Source organism: Gouania willdenowi, chromosome 11, assembly GCF_900634775.1.
Source record: "Gouania willdenowi chromosome 11, fGouWil2.1, whole genome shotgun sequence".
Lineage (NCBI taxonomy): Eukaryota > Metazoa > Chordata > Actinopteri > Blenniiformes > Gobiesocidae > Gouania > Gouania willdenowi.
In genome coordinates, this window is record NC_041054.1 from 32,563,841 (window position 1) to 32,577,179 (window position 13,339).

The 13,339-nt window shown below is 43.2% G+C and overlaps 2 protein-coding genes across 2 annotated transcripts; both read left to right on the top strand.

Moving 5' to 3' along the window:
* The first annotated feature begins 2,657 nt into the window (after positions 1–2,657).
* On the top strand, positions 2,658–3,751 carry LOC114471912 (trace amine-associated receptor 6-like). The gene is made up of 2 exons (XM_028460895.1): positions 2,658–2,830; positions 2,941–3,751. The coding sequence occupies exons 1-2, from the start codon at positions 2,658–2,660 to the stop codon at positions 3,749–3,751; spliced, it is 984 nt and encodes a 327-aa protein (XP_028316696.1).
* A 4,540-nt stretch (positions 3,752–8,291) lies between these two features.
* LOC114472157 (uncharacterized) lies at positions 8,292–10,258 on the top strand. Its single transcript, XM_028461290.1, has 2 exons — positions 8,292–8,803; positions 9,275–10,258. Exons 1-2 carry the CDS (start codon positions 8,334–8,336, stop codon positions 9,831–9,833), a joined length of 1,029 nt encoding a protein of 342 aa, XP_028317091.1. The 5' UTR covers positions 8,292–8,333; the 3' UTR covers positions 9,834–10,258.
* Positions 10,259–13,339: the final 3,081 nt, after the last annotated feature.

Consider the following 13,339-nt stretch of genomic DNA (forward strand, 5'->3'; position numbering starts at 1 on the left):
GTCCATCTACATACTACTCCTCACTAATTGAAGAAAATAAAAATAATCCGAGGTACCTTTTCAGCACTGTAGCCAGGCTAACACAAAGTCAGAGCTCTATTGAGCCCATGATTCCTCTAGCCCTCAGCTGTGAGGACTTTATGACATTTTTTAACCATAAAATTCATAAGATTAGAGATAAAATTAGCCCCTCCCTGCCTTCACCTGGGCCTGCTGTACCATTAAATGTAAATAGGCCTAACCTAAACTGTTTCACACATAAAGGACTTCAGGAACTTAACTCTATTATTTCATCCTCCAAACCATCGACCTGCCTTTCAGATCCGATCCCAACTAAGCTGTTTAAAGAAGTTGTTCCCCTGGTCTGCCCATCTTTGTTGGAGACAATAAATATATCCCTATCAATAGGCTACGTGCCACAGTCCTTTAAAGTAGCTGTAATTAAACCCCTTCTCAAAAAACCTACTCTTGATTCCAACACTTTAGCAAACTACAGGCCAATATCTAATCTTCCTTTTATTTCAAAGATTCTTGAGAAAGTTGTGGCGGCTCAGCTCTGTGACTTCCTTCAAAACAACAGCCTGTTCGAGGACTTCCAGTCAGGCTTTAGAGCTCAACACAGCACAGAGACTGCTTTAGTTAAAGTAACTAATGATCTACTCTGGGCTTCAGATGAAGGACGACTCTCAGTGCTGGTTTTATTAGATCTTAGTGCAGCTTTTGACACTATAGATCACTATATTCTACTAGAGAGATTAGAGAAATTACTTGGAATCACAGGGACTGCCCTAAACTGGTTTAAGTCCTACCTATCTGATAGGTACCAGTTTGTACACGTGAATAATAGGTCTTCTGTGTACACTAAAGTAAGCTACGGGGTTCCTCAGGGCTCTGTGCTAGGTCCAATCCTCTTCTGTATCTATATGATCCCCCTTGGTAATGTTATGAGAAAATACTCTGTTAACTTTCACTGCTATGCTGATGATACCCAACTGTATGTATCAATGAAGCCAGGTGAGACAAATCAGCTATCTAAACTTGAGGCCTGTCTAAAGGACATTAGGGCCTGGATGGACCAAAATGTTCTTCTTCTTAACTCAGACAAGACTGAGGTCATTGTACTGGGCCCACGACACCTTAGAGAAACCTATGCTAGCCTAACTGCCCTAGATGGCATTACTCTGGCACGAAGCACAACTGTTAGAAACCTTGGGGTTTTATTTGATCAGGATTTATCCTTCAACTCTCACATAAAACAAACTTCAAGAACTGCCTTCTTTCATCTCCGTAACATTGCTAAAATCAGACCTATCCTGTCTCAGAGCGACGCCGAAAAGCTAGTCCATGCTTTTGTTACCTCTAGACTGGATTATTGTAATTCTCTTTTAGCAGGCTGCCCGAGCAAGTCGCTTAAGACACTTCAGCTGGTTCAAAATGCTGCAGCACGTGTACTGACTAAAACTAGGAGAAGAGATCACATTACTCCTGTATTAGCCTCTCTGCATTGGCTTCCCATAAAATATAGAATAGAATTCAAGATTCTTCTTCTCACTTATAAAGCCCTAAATGGACAGGCACCAGTCTATCTCAAGGAGCTTGTAGTGCCATACAATCCCCCCAGAACACTACGCTCTCAAAATGCTGGACTACTCGTTGTTCCATTTGTCTCTAAAAGTAGTATAGGGGGAAGAGCTTTCAGTTATCAGGCCCCACTTCTCTGGAACCATCTACCAACCACGGTTCGGGGGGCAGACACCCTCTCTACCTTTAAGGTTAGGCTCAAAACATTCCTCTTTGGTAAAGCTTTTAGTTAGGAACCAGCTCATAGCTCATAGTTAAGATGCAATAGGCATAGACTGCCGGTGGGGGGGTCTGGCATGCTCGGTTGGAGAGAGGTTGGAGAGGGCGTTAAGAGAGAGGTCATTTAGGTTAGAGAGGGACCGGAGAGGGTCCCATTCCTCTCTCTAACACTCCCTCTATGTCTGCTTCTTCCCTTGTGTGTTTGCTCCTGTACTCCTTCTGGCTTTTGTCTTGCAGGTCCGTGGGATCCTCAGTGTGGAGTTACAGAGTCTCAACAACTCTGCCTCCACCCTTTCCTCTGCACACACCCAACACAGCATAACGTGGATGGCTGTTCATCATAGGAATGGGATCCACACAAGGTTCCTGCTGCTTAACAGAAGGTTTTCATGATGAATTCATGTTGGGTGTGGGATACATATGTATGTGTATATACGTATATATGCATATGTGTGTATCCATAAAATGAAGAGTCCGTCCTTAAGACTGCTCTACTGTAAAGTGCCTTGAGATACCGTTGGTTATGATTTGGCGCTATACAAATAAAAGATTGATTGATTGATTGATCCTAGCCTTAAGGCTAGCTGGCCTTCAAGGTGAGGAGAGGAACTCTGACACCTTTAGATTTTAAAGAACTTTGAAGTAAAACATCATGTTTGGAGAACACAGTTAAAGTGATGCTTCCACAGGGAACTAACTCAAACAAAATGATTTCATCATGACGTAATGTGTAGAGCAGGCGTCTCTGAGGGAGGTCCAGTCCTCAGGTCCAGCCTCCACATCCCTGTGTTGGAGCAGGAATAATATATCAGTTGTTCATCAGAGAGGCTGAGGCAGAACATCTTCTCCTCCTCACTATGAGGACACCTGATGAAGATGAGCTCTGCTATCCACACCTGGGAAACTCTTCATGCAGGAGGATCGTTCGTTCTCACTCAGCGTCTGTGCTCTTTCACATCATCCTGTCCTTCATCTCTGTGCTCACTGTGACTCTCAACCTGCTGGTCATCATCTCCATCTCACACTTCAAGTATTAACATGTTGTGTTTTATGACTTGTTCTGTTGTTAGACTGTTTTCTGCTTTGATGATAATTATTATAACATATAATGATATCAGTGTTTCTCTCTATCTCCTCCAGGAAGCTACACACTCCCACCAACTTCCTCCTCCTCTCTCTGGCTGTGTCAGATTTCTCTGTGGGGTTCGTCTGGGTTTTTATGATCTTCCTTATCAATGGCTGCTGGTTTTTAGGTCCAGGCTGGTGTGTTTTTTATGTAGCATTAGGTTTTATATCAACCTCTGCTTCAGTAGGAACTGTTGTTCTGATATCAGTGGATCGTTATGTGGCTGTTTGTGATCCAATGCACTATCAAACTAAAGTCACTAATAACAGAGCTCAGATATGCATTGTCCTGTGTTGGGCTGGTTCTGCTCTGTTTCACTGTCTGAGGCTAAATAACTTCATAGAAAATCCAGGTGAGTTTGATTCCTGTGCTGGAGAATGTGCAGTTTATGTCCTTCCTGTTGCTAGAATTGTGAATGTTGTTCTCAGTTTCATCATTCCAGTCACCATCATAGTGATCCTGTATGTGAGAGTGTTTATGGTGGCTGTGTCTCAGGCCCAGGCCATGCGCTCTCATGTTACCATGGTGACACTTCAGAGTTCACAGAAGGTGAACAGGTCAGAGCTGAAAGCTGCTAGAGCTCTGGGTGTAGTGGTTGTTGTGTTTCTAATGTGTTTAACTCCATTTTACTTTGCTACACTTACAACAGGGTTGGGAGTGAAAAATATATCATCTTACATTTTTGTTATTTGTCTGTTTTACGTCAACTCTCTGCTTAACCCTGTGATCTATGTGTTTCTGTATCCCTGGTTCAGGAAATGTGTGAAATGTGTTTTTTCTCTCCAGATCCTGAAGTCTGGCTCCAGTGAGGCCAACATACTGTAAATCATATAAGCTGGTGTTGAGATCTAACTTGAAAAAAATAACTTTTAGGTGATCAATCTGTTGTTGTGTCACAAACTTGACATGTTTTGATATTTTAATGTAAAACTGATCTGAAGTACAATCAGAAGTTACTGATGTGGAGACAAATGTGCATCAATCACATGCACAGCAGGATGATTTCTGTTCAACAAATGATAAAACATACACGTTTCAATTGTGAATAAAACACCTCATTTATTACAGTTTGTTTAAACAAAGTGTAAGTAGTTAAAGTTAGGCAATAGTTTATTAGGAACAATTACATAAATCAGCAAACTATCAAATATGATCAGATCACACTTTACCTCTGTTGTTTACAATGTTACTTTTATAGCATTATGAAATAAAAACTATGAAATAAAAGTGACTTGTGTCCTGGGAAAACACCACATCACACAACTGTTCATTAATGTATTGACTTGCAGTGAAATGTACAGATGAACTGAATAACACAATATGATTAAACATTTCACAACAGTTGTATTTACATTGTTGTATAAGTTGTATAAACATTAGTTTTTTTGGTGGAAGGGGCTTTAAACTCAATAAAGTCTGTACAGTAAAGACTATAAACTATAAAAGAATGAATACCACAATGAGGAAAATTTATAATCATTCAAACAAAATCACACCTGTGTGCAGTTGAAATATGATGTTGTGCAAAAAAAAAGTAAAAAGGTGAAAAAGTGTAACTGACAATAAGAAGAGATAGGAAGAAAGGAAAACAATGCTTTGAAATAAAAAATATTAATTCATAATTAAATACGTATGAACTTAACTCTGTTATTGAGTGTGTGAGTAGACAGCACACTGGTGTGTAGTATGTAGTGCAGGGCTATTCAACTACATCTTGCTGTGGGTCATAATGTTGGAAGGCTATGGTTTGTGGGCCAGACATTCCTGACGCAGTTGCTCTTTTTTTGCCTTGTCAGCACATTCTGTCTAAGGTCAATACTACCTGTAGTGCAATCTTTTTACGACAACAATGCATGTTTTGTTTTTTTTATTAAATAAACTAGTACAGTGCCCGTCGGAAGTATGCATCCGTATAGTGGGAGGAGCTTAAGTAGAGTTGTCAATTATAGACAAATGAGTATGTGTTTGAAGGTTGGATGTACAAAGAGCTGTAGTGTTATAAATGGGGTTTATTTGTTGGTGCAAAGTAAAATAATGTGTGAGATTTACCTGGTTTAATTCTATGGGACATGAACATGATAAATGTCTTTTTTATTTTTTTACAAATTTAATATATTTTTCAATTGGTGTATTTTTCTGTATTGTATGTTTTTTGAGTCATTGTGTGTATTTTTGTATGTTAGTGTTGTCTTTTTTGTGCATTTTTTCTGTAATTATTGTTTTTGTTGCCATGGTAGTGTGATTCAGGAGTCATTTTGTGTATTTTTGTATCTTTTTTAGTGTAGTTTTGTGCATTTCTGTTGTAATTTTGTGTAGAACTATTTATTTTTGTGTATTTTGAATCATTTTCATATTTGTTGTTGTTTGGTGTATTTTTCTGTATTGTTTGTTTTTTGGAGTCATTTTGTGTGTTTTTGGAGCCTTTTTGTATATATTTGTGCATTTCTGTTGTTGTTTTGTATACTTTTTGTATAAATATTTTTTTGTTTTGTTGTTTTATTTTACTCATTTTATATATTTTTATTATAAATACTGTGTGTGTGTGTGTGTGTGTCTACCACGATCTCCTCCATGCGTTATCTCTCACACATGCGCGTCATCCGTCACAGGTTGTTGAGAAGTTGAAAAATAAAAGGGTTAGGGTTCTTTAAAAATAGCACTGGCACAGGACATCCTTTCACACCCCAGGTAAAATATCCGCTTTATCATTTTTAAAAAAAAATAATAAATAAAAAAAACATCCAGACACCCATAAAAAGGACAAAAGGAGACATAGGTCCCCATGGGAGTTAGGAGCACCAGGGGGCGTGGTCCCAGCGCAGCAACCTAAAAAAAAAAGGGGTAAAATTTATAAAACAGTGGTAACCTCTAAAAACTTGCTAAAAAATTCATAAATTATTTAATAAAAGTAAAAAATTAATGAGGTAGGAATGGTGAGGGTTAGGGTAAGTGGTTAGGGTTAGGTATGGGAAGGAGGGTTTAGGGTTGGGAAAAGGATGGGTTACGGTTAGGGAGGGGAAGTTGGGGTCAGGGTATAGGGAGGGGAAGTTAGGGTTAGGAAAAGGAGGGGGGGGGGTTTGGGTTAGGGTTAGGATGGGGAAAACGTGCCCCTCCCCTGCGAGGATTGGGCGGTGCACGGTCCATCCCCCGGTCGTAGACTCGACCCCCAGGTACCCTGTCCCAGCTGCGTTGGCGGGAATGCCTGGCTCTCCTCCCATATTGGACATGGGTTAGGGTTAGGGTTAGGGTAAGGGTTAGGTAGGGTAATGTTTTTTCTCGATGAGACCCCCCGGGGGAGTTCGAGGACTCGCCCAGTTAGATAGGGAATCAAAGGCAGGCACGGGCCAACGCATGTTATTCGTGTTCCTCTAGTCATTGTGCCACACATCAAAAGGTTTTGTGGATTTGTATCTGTGGGTGAGGTGTCCGTGCAGTGTAGTGACTGTATGACAGGCGTCAAAGTGAGAGGAGGATGGATGCATCCTGCCCACTTTGTGTCTGTTTGGACAAACCCGTTGTAGATTGAAACTATGTGTGTGTAATGGAATGAGGGATCATAGAACTGTAGGCTGAGGAACAGAAGCAGGAGCCTGTCTGGGCTTCACCACAACTGGGTCTGTGTGGACCTCGTCTCAGTTTCCAGTCTCCACCCCATTGCCTGTAGTGAGGGATGGGGTGGAAATGGAAGTGGTTGGTGTGTTCTTGTTTGTTTTATTCTGGGTTTTATTCTAGGTTGGGGGGGGGGCGGCGATTTTGTTTTTTCGGAGGCCATTTTGTTATTATTAGGGTTAGGATTTGGGTTTTTAGGTTTAGGGTTTGGTATATAACTGCAAATTTGATCAGGTTTAGGGTTAGGGTTGGGTTTAGGGTTAGGTTTAGGATTAGATATAGAACCTTGGATTTGGCTAAGGAGTGGAGGCGGTAGCGGTTGGGTTTAGTGTTAGGGATCATGTCCAGTTGTAGAGTAACCCTTTAAGAATTTAGGGTTAGGTTTAGGTTTAGGGTTAGGGTTTAGGGTTAGGTAGGGTAATGTTTTTTCTCGATGAGACCCCCCGGGGGAGTTCGAGGACTCCCCCAGTTAGATAGGGAATCAAAGGCAGGCACGGGCCGACGCATGTTATTCGTGTTCCTCTAGTCATTGTGCCACACATCAAAAGGTTTTGTGGATTTGTATCAGTGGGTGAGGTGTCCGTGCAGTGTTGTGACTGTATGACAGGCATCAAAGTGAGAGGAGGATGGATGCATCCTGCCCACTTTGTGTCTGTTTGGACAAACCCGTTGTAGATTGAAACTATGTGTGTGTAATGGAATGAGGGATCATAGAACTGTAGGCTGAGGAACAGAAGCAGGAGCCTGTCTGGGCTTCACCACAACTGGGTCTGTGTGGAGGGTTAGGGTTAGGGTTAGGGTTAGGGTTAGGGTTAGGTTAGGGTTAGGGTTAGGGTTAGGGTTAGGGTTAGGGTTAGGGTTTAGGGTTTAGGGTTAGGGTTAGTGTAAGATATGTTATAGTCTGTGTGGTTTTTATTACTTTATTAGTTATAGTTAAATGATTAAACGATAGTTAGAATATGAAATTATCCATGATTAACTGTGTGTGTGTGTGTGTGTGTGTTTGCAAAACATATCCATTGTCCACCATAGCTGGTTTAAACTAGTTTGGGCCAGTGTGGGGGTATGTGACCCACTGCATGGACATATGAGCCTTTTTCTCCCCCAAAGTTTTTGTGTTACCATATATGGTATTAATCCTGCACCCAGAGCGCTGTTGCACAGCCCTCTGGGTGTGGTCTATGTTTTCTATAATAAATACCTGGTTCTGAGGCATCACCATCAGAGCAATCCAACTTATATCGGACTTTTGTGTCTCTTTTTGTTGGGTTTTTCTCCGAGCTGCAGCTCGCACCTCTCTGCCTCTGGTCGCCTTTTAAGTCAGATAGTGTTTTTCTCCCTGAGTTGTGATTGCAACGGTCTTAACGTATTTAGACCCAACATTCACATTTTAGCAACGGTCTTAACGTATTTAGACCTAACATTCACTGGTGCCGCAACCCGGGACCTTACATCTTTTCGTCTGGATCGGTGCGGGCGCAACCGGACCATTAGTAAAACTGCCGGCACCCCCTCCTTTGCAGGGGTGGTCACAGCTTGTTCCAGCACCGACCCGGACGGGGAGTGACGGGTCCCACGAACCAGGGAGAGCACTGACGAGGTGAGAAGCTGTTTCTTTTCACCATAGTACCCGTGACGTACAACGGGGAGTGAAGACCGTGGTGGGTGACGTAAAACTCACACGGCGTGGTAAAGGGACAGAGGGCAGACGGGAGTTGTTGTGTGTTGTTTCTTTGTGTGTTGTTTCGTTGTGGTGTTTCTTTGTTGTAACGGTGTCTGTAAATCCCGTGCTGAGAACATGGGTAACGCGCAGCGTAAAGCATTGATGGAAAATAATGATGTGAAATTCATGCAGAGAAAGTATCCCGGTAGTTGTTGCTATCTAGATGATTGGTACAAAAATTGTGGGTTTGCAGGGAAATTGTCAGACGAAGCTGGAATAGAAAAAGTGTCCATCTGGTGTAAAGGAAAAAGAGTGAAGGCATTAAAAAAGTTACGTCCTAAGCAGGCTGAGTTAATAGCAGACCACTTAAGAGTAGTGTGTATCTGGAAAGATGCTATGAGTATTAGGAAAACACAGATAGAGAAAGGTGAAGAGAGAAGGAAACAGAAAGTGTTAGCAGCAGCAGCTAAAATACAGCCTTGTGATGAGACCGTGTGTGTACCGCGTAGAGTTGAGGAGACAAATCAGCAACAGAATGGGGCCGCAGGGGGTTTACAAGAGGGGGGAGCAGTTGCAGGACAAGAAACAAAGGGACCTGTGACTAGGGCAGCTAAACAAAAGTCAAAACAGATGAAAGAAAGTGTTAACAGTGAGGAGGATGAGCAATACATAGCCCAGGCGGGGATGGAGGAAAATCTATATCCAATTTTACCCATGATAGAGGTAGCTAACCCTCGTGCAGGAGAATTCCTAAACCCACAGGATCCATTACAGGGTGCACATCCCCCACAGCTGTTGTTGTTTCGCCCATGGACGGAGCAGGAAGCATTAGATGCCTGTAGGGGCGTATGCGATGTTGAGAAGGACCCGACTGCTTATGCTGAACAAGTATGTGGGTTGATTGAGACATGGCATTTAAACGGACTGGAGGTGGAAAAGGTTTTAAAACTAACACTTAGACACCCATATCCAGTAGTGGTGGGCGGTTATACCGGGAGACAAGTTAACCGTCAGCCCCTAGCACATAACTCTAATGAGCTGCGACAGCAGGTTGAAGCACTGATGCAAAGAGTAAGGGCGACTTACACAAAACCCCCAAGCCACGAAGAAATAAGTGCGTGTCGTCAGAAATCAGACGAGACGCCAATGGAATATCGTGCCCGTTTAGAAACGGTTTTTAGGACTAATAGCGGGCTTCCTCATTCTCCGCTGGTGGATAATCCATACCAAATACAGCTAAAAATGTGGTTAATCAGTGGTTTGTTGCCAAACGTGTCAGATTTCATAAAAGCAAACTGTGTCACACACCGCACCCTCACTGTTCCAGAGCTAATGGAATGGGCCGAACATGCTTATGAAGTCACTGAGAAAAAGAAAGCAAAAACTGAATCAGCTAATGTTAATGTATTGGCTGAGGCCATGGCTGCAGCCCTGGTGAGCCAGCGCTCAGGGTTTAAAAGACAGGGAAAAAAGCCATATCGCACCAGAACGCCTGATGAGGAAAAACAAGCAAAAATAGATCGAGAAAAAAGACAATGTTTCATTTGTCATGAGGAGGGACATATGGCAAGAGACTGCCCAAGAAAAAAGCAAAAAACAGACCATACGTCGTTCGGGCAAACTCCTAGGCAGTGACGCCAGGACTGGCCGGAGGGACATGCAATCAGTGACTCCGGAACAGATAATGAAACCTCAGAGTGTGACATAGCCTTTTTAGGGCAAGATGAGGATGCTGATCAATATGACAATGATTTACCTGCAGAATATGAACATCCCCCACCTTTAAATCCAAATCATTTTGTTGATTTCTCCATTTATGCAGCTGTAACATTAACACATGAAAAATACCCAAAACGTACATTGTTGGTGGGACCAAAACAAACACCAGTCACTTTTCTGTGTGATACTGGAGCTGATGTTTCTGTCCTCCGTGACCAGGTGGAGGGCGTAGTCACTTCCAAAAAGGTTATTGGCATAGTGGGAGTGGGTGGAAAGCCTCAATATGCCTGTTGGTCTAAGGAGGTCATTGTGCAAGATGAAGATGGTTCATATTACACACACCCATTTATTTTGACAACTGATTGTCCCTTCAATCTAATGGGAAGGGATCTCCTCAGTAAGTTACAGATCAGTTTAGTGCCAACGGCTAATGGAATAGTGCCAAAGAAATTTTTATCAGATACTAAAGAATCACTTATGGTGTTGCAAAGCCCAGTCATTCCTAATAAATTCTATACATTGGATCCAGTGTCAACAGGCCCTCGGTCAGTGGTTGGGTCTATGGAGGAACTGCGGGCTAAAATAGCTAAAACATTTGTCATTCCCACAGAAGTACAGACACAGTGGCCACTACATGTTACAATGATGTATGTCAGACCTGAAGGACCCCTGCCAGGTCAACCAGACTGGCTAAGGAGACCAGACCAGTCTCCTGAGGGCAGAGCAGTTGCTAAAGCCTGGGAGGAAAAGTTTCTGCGATTGTCACCACAGAAAATAACATTGACAGACGTTTGTTGGTCTCCAGATGGATGGATTATAATCAGAGTGACGTTGCCTCCAGAGCTGACACCAATAAACCCCCCACGGTTTCCACATATTTGTTTACAAAAACCGGCACACAAACAGTGGAGAGATGCAAATGATCTGTTGCCCCGGGGGCTTTAACCTCGTTATGTGCATACCACAAATACCGGACATTTTAAGTGACGTTACAATTCCACTAGAGGCTCTGGCTAATAAAGGCTACACACCATGGAAACATGGTAAGGACTATGTAAATTATGAATGGTACATGCAAGTCCGGGGAGCAGACCAATCATGGTCTACTCATGGTTGGTCTGAGGTACTCCTCCATACAGGCTACACCCCTATTACCTGGCCCCTCACACCATCTACACGTACCGTTACAGCGGCATATCTGTCATTGCGAAAAACAATTGTTCAGAAACAAAAAATCCTACTCCTAACCGTTAACACCACCGCGGTACCTCCGTCTTGTTTGCTTATGGGATTCGGCCCTGACGTACAAGGGACAGATCCCATCTTTTGGGTGGATATTTGTATTACACCTCCGGCCACTCCCATTGTAGTTAAACCACGCATGGACATAGTGTTATCACCTGAGGTTAGACAGAATATACGAGTTATAAATGCAAAACCTATGCCAACAGAAGAACCTGACTCGTTACTCGCATTACTGTCTGAACAGAATAATCACGTCCATCATCGTCTGCGCGCTAATTCTTGGTACCGTATGGTAGAACTATCTGCACGAACAGTAACTAATGATAGTTGCTATGTTTGCTCACATCTGCCGCACGCTGTAACATCCCCGACTCTGTTGTCTGCGTCCCTTCCAGCCCCTGACTCAAAGAATGTACTAGATTGTTTACAAAATAAGTCCATGACCTCGTGCCCTCCTGTTTTACCAGTGCTAAAGACCCTCGAACCCCTAGGTCAGGCTGCTAAACACCTAAACACGAATGATGTCCCTTGTGGTAATTATACTCACTGCTATCCGTTATGCGTACGATTTATTGGTCCACCAACTAACACCAAAGGTCTACCATCAGTAGACATAAACCATTGTGCTACCGTTCAGAACGTTCGTACGGTTGTCCCAATGTTTGCTAGAGACGGTGTTTGGTTGAAGTGCGGTGATAAAGTTTATCCTTCCCCTCCAATTAATATGTCAGCCGTTTGTGTACCAGTAGCAGTCACAGATGGGTCTTTCATAGTTCATATGACAATGCCTAGTCGTTCTCGTCGTGAGATTATAACCTTCACACCTCATGATGCAATATGGGGCTCGGACGTCCCTCACGAACATAGATATTGGTCAACTAGTCAAAAAGTCGTTCATGCTCTTTTCCCTAATATAGGCGTGGGTAAGAATTCCCTTATGGTAGAGACCCTCCAATACCGCTTTCACATGCTTCTTAATGCATCTTTAGCTGTTAATAACAAAATGAATGCTAGAACAGCGGCCACCGCGCAAATGGCTATTCAGAACCGTATGGCTTTAGATACGATTTTAGCTTCCACAGGTGGTGTGTGTGCTATGGTGGGTGCTACCTGCTGTACATACATACCTAATAACTCCTCGGAGTCCATCGAAGACGCCCTGCAAACACTCCGCAACCTGGAAGGTGCCATGTCAGCTGACGAGTCCAATGTCCATTCATCCGGGTGGGACTGGCTGTTCCAAGGCTCCTGGTTCCAATTCCTGCTACGTCTGGGTCTCCCTCTTCTGGCTGTGCTGCTGGTCGTTGGTCTTGCCTGCTGCTGCATCGTCCCCTGTGTGAAGAAAGGCATAGACAACATGATCATCGGTGCTATGCAGGTTCAGGCCTCCCCAGAGTACCAACTCCATGTTATGGGTCTCTCCCCATCTGCCCCATTGATGGACTAAGACCCTGCCACACCTTCCCATCATCACAGTGAGCGGTAAAGGTTCACTGCTACTGGAGGGTTATGTGCTGGTAACCTCTGACCCTCCCTTACCAACTCCAAACACACACTGAGACCTAAAGCCCTATCTTCAACACCATGGTTTTGGGTCATCAGTTGTACATACACCCTGAACTGTCTCCAGATCACCGTGGATCAGAATCGATGTTCGCCCCAGCAGGGGGGGACGGTGGGGAATTTTTCCCGTACTAGCTGTCGGGTTTTCGCCCCACCTCACGGTGGTCATCCCTGTTGTTCTGGTCCTATGATGGCACCGGGTAAACCTGTGAAGACGCCCGTCTGCTTGATGTTTTCCAAACCCACAACAGGGCGGATATGTAAGATATGTTATAGTCTGTGTGGTTTTTATTACTTTATTAGTTATAGTTAAATGATTAAACGATAGTTAGAATATGAAATTATCCATGATTAACTGTGTGTGTGTGTGTGTGTGTGTTTGCAAAACATATCCATTGTCCACCATAGCTGGTTTAAACTAGTTTGGGCCAGTGTGGGGGTATGTGACCCACTGCATGGACATATGAGCCTTTTTCTCCCCCAAAGTTTTTGTGTTACCATATATGGTATTAATCCTGCACCCAGAGCGCTGTTGCACAGCCCTCTGGGTGTGGTCTATGTTTTCTATAATAAATACCTGGTTCTGAGGCATCACCATCAGAGCAATCCAACTT

Bases quoted from the DNA above. Each gene is read 5' to 3' on its own strand.
- LOC114471912 (XM_028460895.1), top strand. From the start codon at position 2,658: ATGAGGACACCTGATGAAGATGAGCTCTGCTATCCACACCTGGGAAAC. The intron at 2,831-2,940 runs GTATTAACATGT...TATCTCCTCCAG, and splicing joins ATCTCCATCTCACACTTCAA to GAAGCTACACACTCCCACCA.
- LOC114472157 (XM_028461290.1), top strand. From the start codon at position 8,334: ATGGGTAACGCGCAGCGTAAAGCATTGATGGAAAATAATGATGTGAAA. The intron at 8,804-9,274 runs GGCAGCTAAACA...GCAAAGAGTAAG, and splicing joins ACAAAGGGACCTGTGACTAG to GGCGACTTACACAAAACCCC.